We start from the raw sequence: 23,688 nt of genomic DNA, 5'->3' as shown, positions 1-23,688 counted from the left end.
TTCTATAGGGTGCTGCTGCCTAGGGAAACAGAAATGGTCCTTGGAAGCCAGAGGGGGGTTATTTTGCTCTAGCATGGGAAAGAAGAAGGGTTTCACTGTTTGTCTTATCACTTGAGTCTCATACTTGGCATAGATCTTTTTGATCTTGGAAGAGAGGATCGTGAAAAGGATAATTGGGAGGAAGGAATTGAAGATCTTTGGCTGGCGGTGAACTCTGCCACTTCAACATTGACTTTCTATTGCAGTGAGGACCAGCTGACTGCAACCCTGGTTAGGTGTTTAAAGAAAACAAGAAGGCCAGGCTCTAGTCTGCAAAGCAGGTCAAATGCAAGGCCAGGCTTCTGGCATGGGAAAGGGACCTTCGGTACTATTTTTTCTTTCAAGTAAAGGTGAGAGGATATTTTCTCAGTTGTAAAATATCTGAAGGTATGGGAGGCTCTCTAAATCTTGCTCCAGATTCCCTTTGAGCTTCATGTTCTATCTCCAGCTTTGGTGGTATGAAAATAGTTTGCAGTATTAACCAAATACGTTTTCATATCTAGTGGTTTCCTTGCTTACCTTTCCATCTTCACATTTACACTAGCCTGTAAAGCAGTAAAGGTTTGGTAGACCAGAAAAGCAAAGAGAAGGTTTAAAAACTTGGATGTTTGAGTATCAATATCTAAGGCCTTGAAGGATGATGACTGATGAGAATTTGGTCCAAGCAGCTTCCCCTCCTCAAACACCATTTGATGAACATTCCCTGAGATTAGAGAGGGAAGGAAAGAGAATCAGCAGGTGGGATATTGGAAGCAAACTCCAGTGTGGACCCTCAGAAAAAGTGCCCTGAGCTGTGCCCATCCTCCCAGGGTAAGGTAAGTTAATGATGGACTGGCCAGGTAGGACAGGGAATAATCCATGAGTAGCTGTTACCTGTGTCTTACTTCTTGGTTGGAGCCTGGAAAGTTGGTAAAGTCTGCAGGCTCCACCTAGCATGGGAGGAATTAATATAAAGCGAATGGGTGGCTTTTTTTTTTTTTTGGCAGAGAGATCCTGAAACAGTCTAAATATCCTAGAGCTCCCAGCAATGGTAGACAGCAACTGAAATTTCTCTGAGCCTCAGAAGAGAGCTTGAAAGTGGCCAAGGTAGAACCAGCTCTGAGAGCCCCAGTGATGGAGACAAACAGGACACAGTAATGACCTTAATCTGGTCTCTGAATCTTGCAGCAGATATTTCTTTTTCCTGGACAAAGATAAAGGAGTCATGGCTGCAATATCTTGGGGAATTCAAACTAATACTTCCTCAGGGACCCTTTCTAGCCCTTTGACATGGAAACTGCAGGAAGAGAGGGTCACATCCCCCAGCCTCTTCATCTTCGAGTGGTGTGCAGTGCAGTGTTATAGGCCTACACTGCCTAGTATAATAATCACTAGACATAAGTGACCATTTACATTTAAATATATTAAATAAAAATTCCCCTCTTCAGTTGCCCTAGCCACATTTTGAGTGCTCAAAAACCACATGTGCCAGTGACTGTCATATTGAACAGAGCATGTAGGGCATTTTCACCATCACTGGAAGTTCTGTGGGTCAGCACGGCAGCCTTTGCTGCTACCCCTGCTGAGACAGTGACCACTGACCACTTCCCCCTTTTCCATCACATACACATAAATATGCACATGCAGGGGCAGACTGAGTCCAGAGAAGTCTGTTCCCCGTCTCTGAGCTGGCATTTCCCTGGATATGGCCACAGCTGATTAATGGCATGTTGCTGACTCTTTCTAGTGTCCACACTGCTCTCCCCACAACCTCCATTTCTCTCTGATACTGATGTAAGCAAGTCAGTGTCATGAAGCCTGAGGGCGGCAGCCAACCAGGGGCCATGCTTGCTCCTCCCACAGCTGCCTCAGATGCCACAGGGTCTGTGAAATCTGAATCACTTCATGATAGGAGCATCCTGGGACTAACAAGCCATCGTATACCCAACAGAGACCACAGAGGGTGAGCACCATTGATGCCTTTTGCGGATGACATGAATGGATGTTCCTGGGGTCTGGCTGTTCCCACCATACTGCAATAGAACGTTTTCCATGAAGAACCAAAAGAGCTTTATGAGTCCCTAGAACTTACCATTCCCATCGCCGGCATCAAGTATTAATACCATTCTTCCAAGATTAGAACATGCAAGGCCAGTGTCCTCTAGTGGGGGCAAAGTCGCAGAGGTTTGGGGCTTGGACCCCAGTTCTGCCCATTCTTAAGAGGGACTTCGAGCATATCTTTTCTTTTCGGAAAACTGACATAATTGTGGCTGCCATATAAGTTTGTTTGTGAAGATGAATTAAACTCTTAGGACAGTAGCTGACACATAATTGGGCCTCAATAAATAACAGCTGCTCTGTTTACTTCTTGGCTGCCCTCTGGGATCATCTGCATATTCAGGGTACAGCAGTAAGGGGAGGAAAAACAGCAGTGGCTCCCTGCACCGTGGGTCCCGTGATCTTGCCATCTGGCATAATGAGAAATTGTCCTGCTTATTTTGTGAAAACTGCCTCATACCTCAGTCTGTACCTGTTTTACTTTGGTGGGTACTCAGGCATTTTTTTTTCCGCTTTTTTTTCCAGGAGGCTCTACAGTTTTCTGTGGCTCAGTAGGGGAAGCAGGTATATTCAGGAGCAATTTTTGGAGATCTGCCTTGAGGACCTTTTAGGGAAGAAAGCCCAAACCTCTTTCTAGAAGACTTGAAAGCATTGCAGGGTTAGGGTACCGTAGCCTGAGTCTGCCTCACGTAGGGTGCTAGTCATTGTCCAAAGGGACCCTTGGAGGAGAGGGGAGCACAGCTTTGCAGGCTCTGAATATTCAAGGTGAGATGACCTTAATCCTTCTAAATTGGCCTCAGTGCAGTCACAGGACAAAAGACAGTTGACCTGGCTTTTCTAGGAGTGGCCTATCCTGCAGCTTTTATTTATGAATTTTTTTCATTTTGGGTCTTTTTAGAAAACCACAAAACCACGTATATAGTCTCCTGTTTTTCCTAAATCTTTGTAGCTTCTAAACACTTTTACCTATGTAAATCACGTAAGATTTGTGTTTTTTCCTGGTGACTGGGAATGAAATTTGTTTCTCAGCTGTCTCTCCAAACCATTAGTTGAATAGTCCAATGTTTTCCCTGTAATCTAAAATATCCCCCTTTAATTAATATATTCTAAGTTACACACATATATACATGTGTTTAGTGCTGTTCTGAGCCTTTGACCTATCATCTGGTCCTGTGTGGATGCTGGTCTTGCTTTGACACCCAGACTGTAGTGCAGTGGAGCAAGCACAGCTCACTGCAGCCTTAAGCTGGGCTCAAGCAATTCCCCCTACCTCAGCTTCCTGAGTAGCTGGCCTTACAGGTGGACACCACCATGTCCAGCTAGTTTTTTTTGCTTGTTTGTTTGTAGAGATGGGGTCTCACTGTATTTCCAAGGCTGGAGTTGAACTCGTGGTCTCAAGCTGATCCTTCCACCTCAGCCTCCCAAATTGCTAGGATTATAGGCATGAGCCCATGGTACTTGGCTCTGTACCATTTTAAGTACAGTTGTTGCTTGGTATACATGGGGGATTGGGCCCAGGACCCCCATACATACTCAACACTCACAGTCAACACTATAGAACCTACAGGGTATGTTGGCCCTCTGTACGTGCGGGTTTCGTATCTGATGTGACTTGGTTTTGTTCCCACCCAAATCTTACCTTGAATTGTAATAACTCCCAAGTGTCAAGGGTGGGGCCAGATGGAGATGATTGAATCATGGGGTGGTTTCCTCCATACTGTTCTTGTGATAGTGAATAGGTCTCACAAGATCTGATGGTTTTAATAAATAAGAGATCCCCTGCACAAGCTCTCTGGCCTGCCACAATTTAAGACGTGACTTTGCTTCTTGTTTGCCTCCTGCCATGACTATGAGACCTCCCCAGCCAGGTGGAGAGGTGAGTCCATTAAACCTCTTTCCTTTGTAATTACCCAGTCTTGGTTATGTCTATTAGCAGCATGAGAACAGGCTAATACAGCATCCCAAGAATACTATATTTCTGATGCAGCATTTGGTTGGAAGAAAACCCATATAAGTGAACCCACATGGTTCAAAGAAAGCCATGTTGTTCAGGGGTCAACTGCACTAGTGCTTTATTAATATATTGATTTTTGAGAAGGCCACTCCGCATTCATTTTTATTTTCAGAATTACCATGGCTATGATTGAGCACTTAGTTATATTTGAATTTTGCATTCAGTGTGTGAATTTCCATAGAAACTCCTATTGAGATTTTCTTGGGGATTGCATTGAAACGATAGATTCATTTGGGAGAAATCACATTTTTCCAGTTTTTAACCATCCAACATAGGAATATGGTAATTATCTCTATTTTTCAAGTTATTACTTCTGTTTTTTAGAATAGTTTTACAATTTAAAAAAGTAAATAGTGCATATTTCCAATAGGTTTATTATTATGCATTTTTATGTAATCTATCATGAATGTGAAGCCATTGTCATTGTTGTGATTTGAACTAAGTATGAAGTACAACCTTTGTAAATGAACTGGGCTGAGTATGACCTTTTCTATAGCCATGATTTTGCATTTTTTTAAAGCAAAGTAGGTAGAAAATTTATATTCATCAGTACTCAAGGAACAGAACCTTGTCTATACCCCATATGCCACAGATAAAAGGATGTGCAGAATTGTGCAAATAAGGCGATGTTTATGGATCTGAGTCTATACAGCCAGGGAAGTTGATTCACCATAGTTACTAATTTATACATACAGCTACCAACTACGTAACAACTAAGATCCATTTATACTAGTCTCTAGAAAAGATGACCATATACATATGTGTGTGTGTGTGTGTGTGTGTGTGTGTATACACATATATATGTGTGTGTATATATATATACATATATATGTGTGTGTGTATATATACATATATATGTGTGCGTGTATATATATATATATATATATANTATATAGAGAGAGAGAGAGAGAGACAGACAACACAAGAATCTTTCTAATACCAAATATTTTAATTTCGGGTAAATAGGCAGATTATTAAATGGTCTTCCAAAGAGTCGAAGATGGTAGCAGTTTGGCTGTATTTCAGTTACAGTGTAACTGGCTTAGATAATTAATGAAAGTGGTTTGCTCTAAGGGCACATTTCACTGCAACTTGAAATTCTCAAAGCTAACCATGGGGTAAACTCTGAGAGCATGTCAAATGCACCGTGGTTATTGAATGTACCCATTTTTACTTCTGCAGTCACTTTGTATGAAAATTCATTTTTCGTGTGTGAAAATGTGGAAGTGGTTGAAATGCTCTTCCAGGCCAATAACAGCTCGTGTTCGTCTTTGGAAGCCATCTTGGGACAGATGGTTTTACTTTCTTTTGTGACAGGAGCAAAGTAAGAGCTACAGGGAAAGACACCTTTCTTCGTTGGATTTTTCCGGTAGTAAAATAAAGTTTTATGGCTTTCTTATCTCTACCTTACAGAAGTATTTCAAGCACCTAAGAAGTATGCCAATGTAGACTGCCACCAAAACTCACGTGCACAGCTGCATACAAATTCATGTAACTAACGAATACCAATTATCTTGAGGCTTCTAGAGTGATGACAGTAGACAGAGATTTAGGAATGAAGACTTAGACTGTATCATAAGTATAAGAATGAGAGTGTCGGTTGTCCCAAAAGGGAAAGGAAAAATCCTTTATCAGGATCCATATATTTGGAGCCTGCTAATCATTACAAGTTTGCTGTGGAATTCATGAGAAATTATGAAAGAGTTTATGAACATTCTTTCAAGGTATTTGAGCCAAATCTGTGTATGATTATTCCTGGAGGGCCTTAAGGGCAAAAAATTGTTTAAATTTGTGACGTGACAACATGGTCTTTGCCTATTGTTTTAAATAAAATTCTCAAACCAGAAAATCAGTATTATCAGTCAAAATATTTCCCGAATCGCCTTTACCTCAAAGTGTGCGATCTTTTATATATCTAGTTTTGTGCAAAGATCAAGTAGATTTGTGTCTGTGTGTGTGGTTTTATAAAACCATTATAGTCAAAGCTTCTCAGAAGTACGTGGTGTTTATAAGAGCTGGAGGCATGCTGATTTTTGGAAAAGAATTAATACATAATTTGAATTCAAAGTACAAGCTTTTAAAACATATGCTCTAGCTTGGAGAAGCATTTCTAAAATATCTCTAGGGAATAAATTTCTTTTATTAATCCAATCAGCCATTGGATGCCATTCTTCCAATTTAATTATGTCTATCTGCCAATGGGTGACTCTGTTTTTTTGTGCATGTAATTTTGGTGGGTGCAAATGGTGATGGCAAATAATTGCCCTCAGGGAGATAATTGCTGTTATAATTATTTACCCATGCAAGTTAGCTCTGTAAAATTTAACACTCTGTCAGATGACCTGGGAATATGAGAGAATGTGTTTTCTATGTGCTGAAGTGGAGGAAAAGCCCTTGTATTTCTTGGATATTTTTTAGGGGCCAGGCATAGGACTAAGTGATTTAGAATCATCATCTCATTGAATCCTCACAATCTTCTTATGTAGTATGATTATCCTCATATTATTGATGAGGAAACAGATCATACAGTTGGCAAGTAGAGGAACTGAGACTCAAACCCCAGCTAAGGGACTGGTATGAAATGATTCTTATTTCACAGGGGCTTGCAAAGATTAAATGAGAAGACAGTTTTGTAAGGAATTTCATCTAGCACCTGGTACATTGTTGTGATCCTAGTGTCTGTTCATAGACATTATACTTCTGTAACCACTACCCTGCCTCCTTTCAGAAACCCATTGCTATGGGCAGGGCAAAACATTGTACCTGAAGCCTAAATGAGAGATTTTTCCTTTTGGGTCTTTCCACACTCCACGTCCTTCAGAAAGCTTCTTCTGGCTATTCTAGGTCGTAGGGATTCTCTCCTCTCCAAATGCCCATCACTCTCATGTCCCTACTGTGCAGTAGGAGCCCTTGAATATACAGGGGTCTGATAGGGGTCTTTGTACTATGTGGATGTTTGTTTCACGTCAATCTAGATTGAAGGTTTGAGTACAGGTTCTCCTTGGACCTCTCCATAGGTCCTTAGAGGATACAGGGCTCCACAGCAGGCTTTGAGGTGATACCCTTTAAGTGCAAAATCTACAAAGACATAGCTACCTGGAGGTTAGAAGATGGTTGAAGGCTCAGGTGTAGGGTGGGTGCTCGTTATGCAAAATTGGGAAGTAATGTCATCTCTCATCATTGCCACCTATTGGCAGGCCTTCCTCTTTCCATGATATTTGTGTAGTGTGGTGGTATGGCCTGCAGGGTGGGGATCTTTTGAGTTCTTCTTTCAGAAGAATTCACACTACAACTCCTTGTTCCCACCCTGTAGACTCCCATTCCCAAAACACACAAAGGGCTGGAAAACAGCATGAGGGGTCACCTTTTTGGGTGAGAAGAGTAATGTTGATGAAGTGAGGCACTGTTTGGGAGGGGTGTCCCCAAAGCATGGCTTATAAACTTTGGGGGTCATATCCTGGTTGTAAGTCCTCCCAACCTGTGGACTTGCCAGCATGTCTTGTTGCTATCAGAGCTGGAAAGATGGGACCCTGGAGGAGGGAGGCAAGGACAGCCCTTGGAAGCTACCTGTCACTCAGAGCTGGGACTAAGAGCCCTTCTTATACTTCAGACCTAGAGTTCAAGCTAAAAGGAAAGATGAGGTTGGGCTGTAGGCCTCCCTGGGACTAACCCATGCAGGGGTAACGAGTGCTTGCTGCAGTGGGGTGGAACTGCTAGCTGGCAACTGAGAGTTCGCGGGGAGTTGGAGCTGCCTCTCAAAAGGGGGCCCCAGAGCAGAAGGGAGTGTTGGATGGTTTTCTCCTTCAGCTGGGCTTATGGGAGTCTGCCTGCCTCCAGACAGACACTTGGCAGGTGGAGCCCATCAGTAGTGATGGTCAGTGACAGCAGCAAGCTTAGCCACGTGCAGTTGGCTGAATGCACCTCACACCCCTCTTCAGCTCCCACACCTCCATCTGGAGCCCGGTTGGGGCAGGGAAGAGGCAAGGAGTAGGAGATGGCAGACCACACTTCCTCGTTCACCATAGGTCCCCCGAGCCACAGGCCAGGACTGCCATTGTGGGGGTTAAACGGTATTGGAGGATGAAGTTCTCAAATGGTCAAGACTGGATCTTAATGAGTGAAGCAAAGCTCCTTCTATAAGTAGAAATGACTAAAACATTAAGGAATTGACTGAGAAATCATTAAGGGAGTCGCTACTCAGCAGGAAAGAGAGTTCCCAAATAAAAGAGTGGTAACAAATATTGGCAAACAGAAGCGTTTTTGTATTTATATGGCTAAAAATGAGACTTCTCAATGAAACTCATGACTTCCTGAGCCCCGCCGTGGACTGACGCTAGGCTGTATACATACACCGAATTCTCATGATGTCTCTGCCAAGCAGGCGGCTCTTTCATTTCACAGCCACGTGAAGACTGTGGTTTAGAGTGAATCTTGACTTGCTAACCTGGCCAGGCTGAAAAGTGGTTGAACCCCCAGGATGCAAACCTGTTACCTGCTCTTTCCTCTAAGCCAGCCGTCCCTAACCTTTTTGCCTTCATGGAAGACAACTTTTCCATGGATGGAGAGAGTTGGGGGTGGGAGGTGTGGGGATGGTGTCCTGATAGAACTATTCTCAGGCACTAGAGTCTCACAAGGAGTGCAACCTAGATCCCTCGCATACGCCGCTCACAGCAGGGTCCGTGCCTTAATGCTGCTGCTGCTGCCATCACAGGAGGCAGACGGAGCTCAGGCGGTAATGCTGGCTCCCCCACCACTCATGTCCTCCTGTGTAGCCTGGTTCTTAAAAGGCCATACACAGGTACCGGTCTGAGGCTAGGGGTGTTGGGGACCCCTCCCCTAAGTCATCCTGCTCTCCTATTGCCCTCAATTATGAAGTGCCCACTGTGTGCAGAGGACTTCACGGAGTCCTGTCCATATTAACTTGCCAAAAGTCATGGCCTTGCTTTAATCTGACATAGATCCATTTGAAATATGGAATGAAACCAACCATCTTCCTCAGAGTCCATCTTCCCAGAGAGCATGGGATGCAGGAAGTAGAGGGTGAGACCAAGTTAGAGTGAGGCCTCCTCAGGCCCATGCAGCTCCCTCCTCGCCAGCACAGGGCTTCACTCTGCACTCTCCTCCCCAGTAGCTGCCTCCGTGGCTTTGCCAGAATAAATCCAGTAACAGCACCTGAGAAAATGACCGACAGTTATACGACCCTTCAAGCGTCGCATCCGCAGGCACAGACGCGATGGAAATAAAATCTCATCTCCAACCTCCTGCTGAAGAGGAATGTCTCCTTTTGTAGCATTGCACTGTCATGTCTAGTCACGTGCACAAAACTTAGAGCTAGAAAATGATGATTTTAGAAACAATGGGAAAGAATTGTCATTTTTCTTTGAGCTTTTTTTTTTTTAACTTACATCAAACAGTCATTTTTACTATGAAAATATAGTTGTCTCAACACAGAATGATTTCCCACAGAAATGGAAGCATACGATGGAGGGTGAGGTCAGCTTCAGAAGGAAAAGAGGAGCCAGCTGCCAGCTGAGTGGTGTAGAGTCTGGGGACAGGGGCCTTCCATTTCCTTCTCATTGTGCGGATGTTTCAGTTGCACCTGCATATTGTGGTGACGGGCTCAGTGATGTGTGATGTAGAGAAGCCTCACAGGAGAAAACTTCCTCTCTGAAGGAGACCAGGGGCACCTGTCATACTGAATTCAAGTCCCTGGTCAAGCTTAGGCATGGGTCACCCCAGCTTACTGTTCTGTCCTCTTTATTTCACCCCTTCATTTTATGAGCAACAGAGAAGCAGGATTCTGGAAGATCTGAAGTACCCTCCTTCGGGCATCCCATAAATACATGTTCATGTATGTTATAACTAGAAATATAACTCAAGAAGGTTAAGACGCTTTTTAAAGGTTTCAGGAAAGCAAGCGAGTCTGCCTTGCGCATTAACTGTAGGCATTTGTCTCAAGAGTTATGGAGGCTGTTCTGTAGCAGCAGTTCCTTAAGTAACAAAGCCTCTCTGTAAAGTGGATGTGTGAGTGGTTCTGAATCTACGTTACGGGGCCGCAGAAACAGCCTGCCGTCGTTTTGGTTGAGCCAAATGCTTGACTGCGTGGCTAACCCTTTCTTGAAGACTGGGAAAGAGGTCAAGTTGGACTTTCAGGTCTGGAAGATGAGCCGCTTGTGTATGTAGTTCAAGGCTCTGGTGGCCCACACAGCTGAGAGGACATTGGGAAGAGGGGACATCTGGGGGTCTGATGAAGCCATGTATTCTTCCTGAGTTATTAATAGTTGGACAGCCTTTATGGACAGATCTCTCATGAATCCACTTAACTGTTGAAAGATGAATCTCTTGACTGTAAGAATATGTTTTTGTAAGGCTGAGATAAAATGGAGAGAATAAGCTTTCTTTAACTTGACCACATTTATGGGGAAATGGTAGCCTGGGAAAATAAACTGGACTACAGATGAAAACAGATGTGAAAAGTGGGCCTGAACACACCGACACCTTAAGTGATGGCCTTTCCCTACTCCTTTTCCTTCTTCTGCCTCCATCTGAATTTCTGGTGCAGGTGAAGCCCAGGAGGAACCACGAACTTTTTCAGCTGCTTGAGCATCTTTTCACGTCAGGACAGAGAATGTTGAAATTGCATTTTTCTTGGGATTTTTACACCAGAGAGAATAAATCATGTTGCTTTGCAAAAAAAATATAAATCATATAAATAACAGGGCCAGAACAAAAAAGAATCCCCTAAGGCACCAAGGACCTATAATTAGGCCTTGAAGAAGGTCAAACACACTCTTTCCTGACCCCCTAAGGCCTCAGGGTGAAAAGACAACTCAGGGTAAGGTAGGTGCAGTCTTCAAATAATAATAGATTTGACAAGCTTTGATTTGGGGTGAGCTCTACTGCAGTGGATGATGGGCTATAAGGACAAGATTCAGGATGGAGAGACCTATGAAAAAAAGTGAGTCAGTTATGGGGCTAGCCCCATAAGATAAGTGGAGCCATTCTAGCTCTCCTACCCAAAAGACAAAGCACAGATAGAATTCTGGCAAGCATCCATGCTTGGAGCTCCCGTCTGGCCAGTGGCGTAATGCAGTGGGGACTCCACTCTGCAAGTCACTGGCAGGTGTCAACCCAACCTACCTGCTCACATGAGGTCACAGTCCATCCAGTGAACTAATTAAGATGTGGAGGTGAAGCCAGCCAATTACGAAGAGGCCTAGCAAGTTATGGGAAAGCCACTGGGTGGCTTGTGTGGAAAGGTAGACTAATGCTGTAGTTTCCACTGAGGAAGGGGACTGGGTCTGAGGCTGTTTTTTCATCATTTAATCATTTACATATTGATTAATCACCCACTGAATGACATGCACTGTAAAGTTTATTCTCTGTACGTTTATTGCCGAGTTAAAAACGAGGAAACTGAGGCCAGTGCAAGAAAATTAGATGCCAATTTATTCAGCTCCTGGGCAAGGTTCTGTGGTCCCAGGGAGAGGGGCCAGGGAAGTCACGCCTGACTCCTCTCAGGAGTGGGGTTTTATAGGGAGTGAAGGCGTTCCATTGGATTTGGAGAAACAGGATATGGACGGGGTGAGCTGCTATTGGTAGGTAGGTGGGATTTCCGGTAAGTGGGCTAAATGCTGAGTGCAGAGGGGATTTCCAAGGCAGAGCTAGATGATGGGCATATTCTGATAATGTAATTTTCCAGTGGGGAGGGAGATGGGCATGTTCGAACTCCTGGCGAGGCAACCAGCCTTACATGCACTACCCCAGACAGTGGGGCTGTTGTGAGATGAAGCCAATTGCCTGTCTCCTAGGCTTTATAGACAGTGGGAGAATCGGAAATGAAAATGAGACAGTGACAGGATAGGACCACTACATGTATCAGCAGAAGCTGCATCAGGGCTGGGGAGCATCTAATTCCAGCCAGTGGTTGAGGCAGTAATGAACAATGACAATTTCTGTCCTGTATGTTGTACTTGGTATCTTATACATGATCTAATTACACATGATCTAATTTAAGTCTTACATAGTTGTATGAAGCAGGCATTAATATTCCCATTTTACAAATGGTGAAACTGGGGCTAAGAGAAGTCAGATCACACATTAACATCACACCAGCAGCAAGTGCTGGGGTAGGGATTTGAACGCAGGTCTCTTTTTGGTTCTAAAGCTCATACTCTCTTAAGTCCATAATCTCAAAGCCCATAAATATAGAAAACACATGGCCAGAAACATTCTGCAGACTCTTTTAGAATCGGTTTACCTGAAGGCACAAGAGAGAAAGGTAACAGAGATTACAGCATGAGACAGAGGAAGAATTAAAATAGTGCTTTTAATATAATTTTCAGCAAACGTACAGTATGTACTTTACATCACATATTTCTAAACTGCTCATTTGGAAAATATAAGCTGCAAAAATACAGAATACCACACTCAAAAATCTATTGAGTATGTGCTTTTTCCCCCTCCATTCTGTGCAACAGGGTGGTCTTTACCCCCCCTTGGCTGATGTCATTACAGCTGTTGAAGCCCTCGGTCAGAGGAGCATTCCCTAGAGGGGAGTTTGTAAAGCATGTTGGCAAGACATCCCCAGAGGAGGCAGAGGAGGGATGGGCAGAAGGGAATTTGCACACCAGGTTGGCATGACTTTTAAGAGACCCAGGAAAAATGCCTACTCTGACAGCTGTTGGGAGTATGCCTGACCATAGGTCACCTCCTTAGCCCTCATCATAGGCCTGTGCTTGAGGCCTCAAAGGAGCACACACTGGCTGGATAATCCACATGGGGACCCTCAGGTTCTTGGGCAGGGAGGAGCACGCTAAGTGAGGCCCGCGAGGTCTGTGGGTGATGGTGGGCTGTTCTCTGCAGGAAGAGGAAGAGGGCCAGGCCCTCAGCTTCTCACAAAGGAGTCTTCTGAAGGTGAATGTGATTCGGGGCAGGTTTTCTCAGTCTCAATGTCTTGGTACTCTGTGCCTAAAAGGGGAGGAGGGAAGAGCCAAGAGGAAAAAGAGATCGGTCTTTTCTGCTTCTCCTACTTTTTGTTAGGCTTATTCAATAGCATGACGGCTTTGCAGTGAAGGGACAAGAGTAGGCAGTCGAAGCAATAAAGTGCTGGTTTTCATTCCACGTAACCCCAAGGGGCCAGATTCTGAGCCCAGAGACCTTTTTGAAGGCCAAATATCCTTTCTAAGTAGGATATTTATCTGCGTGACCATCCCAACAGCCAAGCAGATGTTGGTGATGAGTAAGATGTATCCCAGTCAATAGTTTATCCTTGTCTTACGTAAATCACTAGTGACAGACCTTGTGTTCTAGGGCTGTATGTGTCACCGTGCATCTCTATGGAAGAGACTGCTGAGTGTCAGAGAAAATGGCCTGGCATCACAATGTCACACTTTCTCCTCCAGCATTCAGGACAGTTTGCTTTTTTGGAGCCACAGATATTGACTGCACGCTGGGTAAAATGATATCCTCTTTGGAGCAAGGTTTGTAAGCCTATGCCACCTTTCCAGAATAGATGCTGTGGTTTCATTTTAAAGGTATTAAAAACACGACTAGTCCCTGTGATGATTCACAAGCTGTGCAAGGCTCACTGACCATGACATGCAGCTCTCCTGTTCAGTAATAGGCAACATGAGGCCACAGAAGTCCCTGTTCATTCATTTGTCCTCTTTAGACTTTGACCCAGTGGTACAAAAGGTGACAGTTTGGAAATGTCATTCCTTTTCTCGAGATTTTGAAGCTGAAACCTGAGTCCTGAGCAAGCTGGAGCATGCTTCCTTAACTCTCACAAGGCCCAATTTCTTATAGTCTCGGGGTTCCTCTAAAAGACGCAGGCGTGGGAGTTGGGAAGGGTGGGACAGAAGTTAGAGAGCTGGGGTTGATCCCTGCTCAGCAGAATGAATCAGATAAAGAGTGATGAACGGCTGGGAAATTCCTGCTGATGTGGCTAAGGTTGAAGGAGAAAGGAAAAATGTAAAAGGTTTGACATTTAATGATCAAAGTGAAACCCTGATTCCTGTGTCCATAGGCAAAATTTTGCAGAGGTTCTCACCTCCAACTCTTGGCTCACTTCTCTATGAAACCATAGACTCCTGTTAGGGGTTTCCCACAGGAAGACACTCCGTTGGCTTTGTAGAGGCTTCCTAAGAAGCCAGTTCTGTGTTCTAACTTCGGGGGCTGTGTGTTATAGTGGAAAGAGGGTTGGTTTAGGAATCAAAACACATCTGTCATTGGCTCCTGGTGGCTTTATAAACTAGCTATGCAATCTTAGAAAGGTTGGATTTGCTGAGCTTTCATTTTCAGATCTGTAAAGTGGAAAAAATACTTACCTCGTAGGGCTGGTGTGAGAAGGCTGCTGGGAGCAGTACCTGGGATCATGAATTTATAGAACCCAGCATGTGGGTGGCAGGTGTTTAATAAATATGAGCTTCCCGGCCCCTTCCCTCCCTTTAAGTGTGGATGGGAGCACCATTTGTGTTCAGTTGGGATCCTTTCGTAACAACATTTTGTAAATCCTATGCTTCCAACTCATTTTATGGCCTTAGAGTATAAAATCAAATAGTCTTGCCAAACATGTCTCCATGAGAGCAATCTTTTATAAGGTTAGTGTGAGAGTCTTCTATAAGACAAAAGTGTCTTATATATGGCAAAAGTGTCCACTTACAGAATATTAAACCTCCAGGAAACTTACTATGTTGTTCCATTTGCTCATGGCAAAAGAACATGATTCTACCTTACGGGAAAAAATTCAAAATTTATGATTATCACCAACTCCTGATTGTTGACCTGGGTCATTATTACAGAAATGGAAATGTATGGATATTCTGCTCCTAAAAGCCTGGAATCTGAGAATAGAGCAAGACATATCCAACTGGGGACCAGCTTCAATGTGTTTGAAGCCCTGCGGACAGAGCTGATTTCTTGTGGTTGATGCTGTAGACTTCAGGGGTGCCAGGCATGGCAGTTATCTGGGTCTCCCCAAGAGAGCTGATAATGCTGTGGAGGGCCTCCCTGGCATCTTGGTGCTTTGAGAGTGCATTTCGGAATGCATTAGAGTGGAGTCTCCTATCTGATTCCTTTTATCTGTCCGTTTCAGGTAAAACACCTCATATCAATGGACCACTGGGATCAGGGGTTAAGAGCAAGAAGGACAGATGAAAGCACACATCCCCGTAACACAGCTGGCATGGTGTCCTGGCTGTTACATTAGGAGGCCTGTGAGAGTATGTAGGGCCCCATAGTTCACTTGGGCCAGAGTCTTCCTGATCAGTGGTCTAAAGGTGGGGAGGGCGGTGGGTCCGTGTCTTGCCCAGTAGGGAGGTAGTACCCATAGTGATTATGGGTCCGTCTGGGAATAAGAAGAGCTTTTTAAGGACACAGAGTTGATAGACCTGGGTTTGAATCTCAGCTCTGCTTTGTGAATTTGTGCCAGTTCTGGAAGCTTCCAAGCCTCATTTTCTTCCACTGTAAAATGAAGCCCATAACAGCTCCTATCTCACAGGGTTACAGTTGAGATTAAATGAGCGACTACATGAAATAAGCTTGGCCAGCAGCAGGTTCATAGTAAATGCTTGAGAAATGTTAGCTACGATTAGTAGTTGTTATTATTAGTGCTTACCAAGTATTTCATGTGGCGTATCCGTTAGCTTTAGGGTGCCAGTGTTTTGTGTTGGTTGTGGGGAGGCAAAGGATTGGAAATACTATTTGGTATCTGGACTCACTCTTCTTTTTCTAGTTCCTACATTTTTTCCTCACATGCCCATTTCCATCACTTAAGAAAAAAAGGAGGGTTACTGCAGCCCAGCTACCCAGTGTCACAGCTGTATGGGAACGCAGACTACACAGTTCAAACCTCCCCACATGACACAAGAGGAAAATAATGTTGCCTTTAGTTACATGACAGCAAAGGGGTACTTACCTTATCTCGGAAATGAGGTATCTCAGTTAGAGTCTCACGGTCAGGTCTTAAGGCCAATGGACACCTAGCTCAGGGTCCCTTCCTAGGTATGTCCCGGCCTGCGCTACAGCACAGTCTTAGGCGCTAGGATCTGACTCACCTATGCTCAGCCACTAGGGTCCCTCAAACATACAGTGCTGCTTGAGGCCTTGCTTGTGCAAGAGAACAGAGATCGGCACGCTGTGGCCTTCCCTCAGCCACGGATTGTCTTTGTAAATAAAGCTTTATTGGAACATAGCCCATTTGTTTACCTATGGTCTATGGCAGATCTCATGGTACTACGACAGTTGAGTAGTTGCAAGACTCACTAAGTCTAAACTGTTTCCTACTTGGCCCATTACAGAAAAAAGTTGTGAATGTGTTTTGGCGGCTCGCTCTCGGGGCCCCTTCTGCCCTTCATCTTCTCACCCTGTCTCCCCAAAAGGCACTCACTGCTCGTCAGTTCTTAGTTTCTGGGCCAACCTCTCTCCAGAGCCTTCCCAATTCTTGCTGCCATGAGGCAGAACTCACCACTGCCATGAATTGGCTCTCCTTACCCACAGACAGACCCTAGCTCTTAATACTGTTATCCCATTGGTTTTGTTTGTGTTCAGATCCATCCAGCTCATCTAAATGGGAGTTCTTGGAGGGTAGGGACCATATCTTTTCTACTTTTGTATCTGATCTAGGACCTGGCATATAGCCAAGATTTTAAGTAAAGGAATGAATGAAAAAACACGTTTCAAATATATCAAGCTCATATAATGCACCTCCCAATAAAAGAAGTCCTGCAGAGAAGAATTACACTACCACATGGATAGTTTCTGAGAAGTGTGAGTTGTTGGCTCTGTCTCCATGGCAGTCACAGATTTCTGAGGGACAGAGCCATCTTTGCTTTCTGAAATTTCTCATTTTAGGTTTTATAACCCTTGTTGTCCCTGCCATGATGACCAAGCACTCTGGGTTGTTGAAGCTACTGATGAGACAGAGGTGTGTGTGTGTGTGTGTGTGTGCGTGTGCACGCGCGTGCACGCACGTGCAGTTAGGGTGGATTCCTCATGCTATTCTGGGCAACAGGCCCCATCAGAGGCATTTGAACAAAAATATCTTCCTTGCATATTCCACCAGTGAGAGATTCTTCCAGTTTACTCTTGAGCAACGACAATATCCTAGGGGTTTGGGGTTCAAAGTCTGTCATTTAGGGCAGTTTACTCTAAGGGATTACATTCTTGCAGCTGTTGGGAGAGTAGCAGTTTCGAGTGAGTTGGGCGAAGCAGGTGTAATGAAAAAGGAAGGAAGGGTAGAAAATGCATAAATACTGTATTTCAGTCTTGAGCTAATTTTCCAGGTCACACTTAATTTCACCAGCACCCTCTCTTGGAGAATTTGGCACCTCTTAGATATTTGAAGTGGATTTTAACCTAAGGGGAAACAGCCTCACAAGGGAAACGTGGATCAAGGTTGAGAGGAGGTCAATCAGAGGACAGTGGCAGAGCCCACTGGAGTAAGCTGGCCTCTGCAGTGTCTGCTACTTCCCTGTGGCTTCTGGCCAGATAGGTGGTTCTCCCAAGCCACCAAGAGAGTCAGGTAAGAACAGCACCAGGCAGTGGCAAGTATTCTCCACCTGTTAGACTGAAAACACTGCTTGCACGGTTTCTTCCCTCATCTAAACCAAACCAAAGCAAATATTCAAGCAACAATAAAATACAGCGAAACGCCACCCTACTGCAACAGAAGCTCATCCTGTCCATCTGGTTTTCACTTAATGATCAGATGTGTTGACATCTACACAGTGACCATAAGCTTCCCACTGCTGAGTAGGGCCTCTGGGATTCCCAGTGGGGCTTAGAACAGACCCCACAGGTCTGGCAGGCATGGCTGGGTAGAGAAGAAACCGAACTTCCTAGGATAGGAAGCAGCAGGCAGCAAGAAGACCAGCCCAGCAGGCAGACGGAGAGACAGAAACCACTTTTCCTCGGAGGTTTCTGTCTTTTAGTACATGCATCTATCTCCATTTTACATGTTCCTCAATGAATGACCTCCTCTGGAAGGTGTGAAAGAATATCCATTAGCAACCACGAGGGACTCTTTCTCCTCTTTCTCCAAATTCCTCGAGTGGTGTGACTACCATCCCAAGGACGGGCTGATTTCGGCAGGCTTTTCCACTAGCAGGGCCAGGAAGCCTTGCCATAGTGTGAGTGAGGGGAAGCTGGAGGGCAGTTGCTGGACACAGCTCAGTGGCATCGGAGGACCGGAATGTACAGATGCCACTCAACCAACCTTTACAAGTCAGCGCTAGAGCAAGCTATTCCATGATCAGATGGTGAAAAGGAAGGGATTTTTATGGAAGGGCATGCTCCCTCCTGCTTGGAAGACGTTAGCAACTCTGTCAAATTATATCTTAGGAGCTCTTGGTTTCCAGTTATTTCACCTGTTAAGCGTTCCCAGCAAGCTCCTCGGGGGGACGGTGAGAGGAGGCTATTCCCCCTCCTTCGTTAGCTGTGAGGAAGGCTGGCATGGCATGCTTTGGCCTTCTGGAGCCCTGTGTCCCTAGGGTGTCTGTATCCTTCTCTCAGCTGAGGCCTGACATCACACAGCCTCAGCTGAGAGAAGACAGCAAACCTCATCCCTAGAGAGGCACTTTTGTAGAATGTGCTTACTTCATAGGAGGGAATGATATTGGCTAAAAAACAAAAACAAAATCCAAGCCTTCCTGGTATATACATAGGAGTTACAAAGATCTGTCACTTTCAGCAGAGAGACTTCATCCATCCCTGGGCATGTTCAACTGAGATGGTGTAAGAGTTGGTAGCAGAAGAGAGAGAACTCTAGCGGTTACTTTCTAGGTTTATTCCATCCCGTACATTTTTGTATTCTATAAATCCAATGGAGACCTTACCAGGAAATCTTCATTCACTTGAAACCAAACAGGTAATCAAGGGGCTGGATCTGGTGTTGTATGTACAATGCTTCTTTAGAGAACAAAAGGCAAATGAAAACTAGACTGAGGTTTCTGTTCTGTAGTATACAAGAAAAATTAAAACTTTAAAAGACGACACAACACAGTTCAGAGCCATCTTGCAACAAGGATCTTCAAATTTATACCCAATTGCTGATAAAACTCAGCCCTGGAGTTGTCTTCCTGTTAATTCTAACATCTTTTTCACATTCATCCTAAAATCTTAAAAAAAAATTCAAAATGCAAACAGTTTAAAAAACCTTTTTTTTCCCTCTCAAAGCAAATAGTTCCATAAAACACTAGGTCATAGGGCCTCAGTGCATGTGTACTGAGTTTGACGGGCCAAGCAATCGTCTATAAGCGTGACCTATTAGCAATACATTTGTAAACAAAAGTAAACCCAAACCTGTACAGGATAGTATCAAAGCCTTAGGAACAACAGAACGTACATATTTTATGAAGTGGTTGGAGAACCATCTCCCCTTTACTAGTTAACATACTGATGAGTGTCCCCATTTTCATCAGCAAAGACATACTAACACTAAGCAGATGAAAGGCCTGTCTTGGAAGCACCCTGCCCCAGGTGGCTGATCACGGTGGCCCCACATCACGACACAGCTTTTCTTTGGGTCATTCTTGCGTAGTGCTTTCTCTAGATTTGGATTGTCACTCAAGCCTCTTCATTTACAATGTTCATTAAAAATTTGGTGCAATACCTCCCCCCACCCGACCCCAACCATTTTTTAACCTCCTGATTCTTTTGTTGGCTTGTGGGTAAACTGCAAATGTGTCCAAAGTGAAAAAGCAAACCAACCAATCAACCTTTGAATTCTTTTCTGGGGCCAGGAGTGTGACATGAACAAATGTCACTGAGGCAGCATGAGGGGTACGTTAGCTGAGCCCTTGGTTGTGTGCATACGAGTGCGTGCCGTTACCTAAGCTCTGTCCCCTTACGAAAATGGTCACAGAAGACCAAGTGTGCTGGTTGCAAGAGGTTTTCCCACGTGATTCTTACCCCAAATCATAACAGGTTCATTCTCTGAGGTTCACCCACTTTCAAAACACACACAGACAAAGGCCTTAGTTCAAGACTGACCCTGAAAATGTCACTGGCATTTTCACACATTGGACACGTGATAGCTTCCAGGAGCTTGTGATTCTATCAGAGATTCTACAGACTGCGTAACAGCTTGTGCTAGGGAACTGTTCCTCTTTCCCATCGCCACAAGTGCTGCACCCATACACACAAACCCATATCTAAGTGTGTCTCCTCCGCAGGCTGAAAAGAAAGCCTCTTGGAATGTCAAGCATGAATATAAAAGGGCTTCCCATGACAGTGATCACTGAATCATGGTGAAGAAAGCTAACAGGCAAATTTGCAATTCATCACATTATCCCCTGTTGTCTCAAAAGTGATTCTTTGAAAGTCAGACTGCATATACACTCTCTTTTTGAAGCATTTTGTTTTCTTCTTGTAACACATCGTATATTCTTGTTTTTGTAGAATATCCAAATGAGGATAAAACGATAAAAATTACAATAGGTTAATTGCATCCCTTGTATCACATATTTTTGGTGCATTAAAAAAGGAGGAAAAAAAAGTAAAAGCAGCCAGCATAATAAATCCGCCCTAGAGAACTGTGTTAGTGACTGTAGGGTTAACACAGATTTTAGAAGTAGTTAAAAATAGTGTTAGAGGATTATACATACAACAGTCTGAAATTCATATGCATTGTATTTTTTTTTCTTTTAAAAGTGGCAAAATGTTTGGCAAATGTAAGCAAATGACTTGGACTGTGTTGGGTCTCACTGGCTCTGAGCCGGGTCAGTCATAGCCAGGTGAGGCCTACTGCTTCCTGAGGTCACTCTGTGGGGCTGGGGGAAGGTGGATGCTGGCCACAGGGAGGTGCTGGCCCTCCACCCGGCCCCCTCAGGCCCTCAGTCTTGAACATGGAAATGGGGCTGGTGAGAGGTGCCAATTACAAACTCCAGTGCGGATCACCCATTAGCATCACTGAGAGAACTCTGGGGCCTTGAACCACATGCAGACTGGGTGAGTCGTCTACACAGTGACCCATATTGCGAAAGTTAGAGAGAGGAGTGGGGCTTCCACCTCTCTGACTTGTGCGCCTGCCCCCACCCCCACGTGGAGAAGGAGGATGGCGCGGGGTGTGTCACTAGTGCTTAATCTGGCAATGTTTTCAAATTGTGGGTTTTTAAAATTTTTTATTTTAGTAAACTTTTAAAAAAGTGTTTTCTGTTTTATATGTGTATGTATATCCAGAAATGTCCATCCTCCAAGCTGGCCACCATTGTTCCCTGAATTTGGCAGTGCCTGTTGCTTGCAGCTGTGGGCATCCTGAAAACCATGAGGTGCCTTCAAAGTAGATTCTGTGGCCCAGCCGCGCGAGTGGCCTCCAGGACCCCGCCGCACGATCTCATTCTCTCCTTATTCTGAATCCTGTCTGGCTCTGATGTTGAGAAAAAGGACAAAGTTGGTGTGTCTGACTGCGTGTATGTGTGTGTGTGCATCTGTGCCTCTGTGTGTGTGTTTTGTTGTTTTTTTTTTTTTTTGGAAACCTTTTTTTCTTTTTTTAAGAAAAAAATGACCCTTGGATTACTAATACAGAGTTCAGCCCTCCTTTAGTCACTATAAAACGGACTCCATGTTTTCACACCACTCATGGTCTTCCAGGTTATAGATAAACTTTGTCCTATGTGTCTGGTTTGCGGGCACAGGGTCCCTCCCCAGGTTGTCTAGGGTCAGAGTAGAGGCAAAGAACTCACTGGTGCTCAGCCCGCCCTCGTGGTTTTTGATGTAGCGTTTATAGTTTTTCCTCAGGCACTGCCACGTGGTGGTGTACAGGATGAAGGCGAAGGATTTGAGCGCGATGGCGATGCTGACGTATAGGTATCTGTAGACCACATTGTCGTAGAGGACGCAGGCGCCTTGCTCCCCACAGAACGTGCTCCAGAACAGGCAGGTGGAGTCGATGCCGGCCCCGAAGATGAGGGGTGGGGGGATGAAGCCTGTCACAGGGAAAAGAACGTTAAGGTTCTGGATTTGGTGGCCGGTGCACCCCTGTTCCGGTCTCTGCTTAGCTTTTCTTATAGCACCGCTGGGCAAGTAAGACTGGCTCTGTGGGTCAAAGACACACTCAGGAGGCAAAGCGCATGACTTTGAGTCCCGGTTCTGCTTTTCTATTATGGTACAAATCTGAGAAAGTTATTTAAGCTCTCTTGCCTTAGTTTCCTTATCTGCAAAAAGGGGATGATGATAATACCACAGTCCTCACCAGACTGCTGTGACGACAAACTTTACACATGAAAAGCATCGGCAGGGTGCAGTGGCTCACGCCTATAACCCCAGCACTTTGGGAGTCTGAGGTGGGCAGATTACCTGAGATCAGGTGTTCGTGACCAGCCTGGCCAACACGGTGAAACCCCATCTCTACTAAAAAGACAGAAATTAGCCAGGCGTGGTGGTATACACCTGTAGTCCCAGCTACTTGGGAGGCCAAGGCAGGAGAATTGCTTGAACACTGGAGGTGGAGGTGCCAGTGAGTCAAGATCGCACCACTGCATTCCAGCCTAGGCAACAGAGGGAGACTCCATCCCCAGAAAGGAAGGCATCTAGAATGGTGTGTACTGTGCCACTTGACCATGGAAAGTGAGTGACAGCTGCTAGTATCACCATCCTCTGCTGAGAGCCTGAGAAGGACAAGAGAGTCTTCCCTGAAGGGAAACATTCTTAGTGTCAGTGAAAGAAGCGTGGTCTCACAGAGGGAACTGCAACGAAGTGGCGTACTATGTGTGGTGTTCTTTTGCATGGGGCTTTTAGGGCTGTGTGCGCTCGAGTGCAGGGACCAGACGCTGGACTTGAGTACCTCTGCGTGTATACACATAGAGTTTAAAATGAAAAATACCTGCAAATAGACAACTTCCCTTCCCCTATATATTACCAGTGGGTAAGAATATTCCCAGCTCAGAAGGAGTCGGTAACCAGTTTTGAAACCCTCACAGTAGAGCATTTCTGGCACCTAAAACCAGTCACCAAAAATGGCAGATGAGATGAAAACCCCTCCCTCCCCTGCTCCTCTCTGTGTCTCTCTGCCTGCTGTTATTGCTGAGTTATCGGTCCTGGCTGCCCATGAGAATCCTCATCCAGGGTGTCCCATCCCAGACCAGTGAAATCAGAGCATTTGGTGTGCGGCCCGGTCCTCAGCACTTCTACATTCCCAGGTGATTCTGAGTGCAGGGAGGGAAGTACAGAGACAGCTGTACATGGTGCAGATGATGGACACGGTGCATCTGTACATGGGAAAGTGACAGATGAATCACTGACACAAGCTCACTGTTCCCGAAAAACTGTCCTCTTGAGGCTAGAATAAGGTGCCAGCCATCTTCAGTGACAGAATGCAGCAGGAGGAAGTCAACTCTGGAACTAGGTGTGGCCATCTCTGAGATCCCAGGACCCACATCCCTCTATCCGGAGTGTTCCTTGCAGGCCCAGCTCTAGAGCATGTGAATTTCATTTTGTATTAAGGAAGGTCCTTCTGAGATTTTGGTGAGATCTAGACCCATAGCCCAGAAAAAGACACCTACCCACAAAATCAAACCCATATTTCAGGGGGTTCATGGATCCCTTTAGTCCCCCCATGATCGCCAGCATAACAGCACGTGCATCATAAACACAGCTGCACC

The 23,688-nt window shown here is 44.9% G+C and overlaps 1 protein-coding gene across 2 annotated transcripts in view; it reads right to left on the bottom strand.

Annotated features, from left to right (window-relative positions):
* Window positions 1-12,400: 12,400 nt before the first annotated feature.
* Window positions 12,401-23,688, bottom strand: part of SLCO3A1 (solute carrier organic anion transporter family member 3A1) — a 330,506-nt gene continuing 319,218 nt past the window's right edge. The window contains exons 10-11 of one of the 2 annotated variants that reach the window (XM_017517955.2): window positions 21,772-22,014; window positions 12,401-13,060 (exon numbers count right to left, since the gene is read on the bottom strand). In XM_017517955.2, coding sequence (XP_017373444.1) covers window positions 12,978-13,060; window positions 21,772-22,014 — 326 coding nt within the window. In that variant the 3' untranslated portion in view covers window positions 12,401-12,977. Of the gene's footprint in view, window positions 13,061-19,250; window positions 22,015-23,688 lie in introns of those variants that run through there. The other variant, XM_017517954.2, reaches the window with a different exon arrangement.

This window comes from Cebus imitator, unplaced genomic scaffold (assembly GCF_001604975.1).
Source record: "Cebus imitator isolate Cc_AM_T3 unplaced genomic scaffold, Cebus_imitator-1.0 Scaffold19, whole genome shotgun sequence".
NCBI classification, from domain to species: Eukaryota; Metazoa; Chordata; class Mammalia; order Primates; family Cebidae; genus Cebus; species Cebus imitator.
Note: the sequence above shows the minus strand (reverse complement) of the source record. Positions and strands in the feature narration are given on the sequence as shown.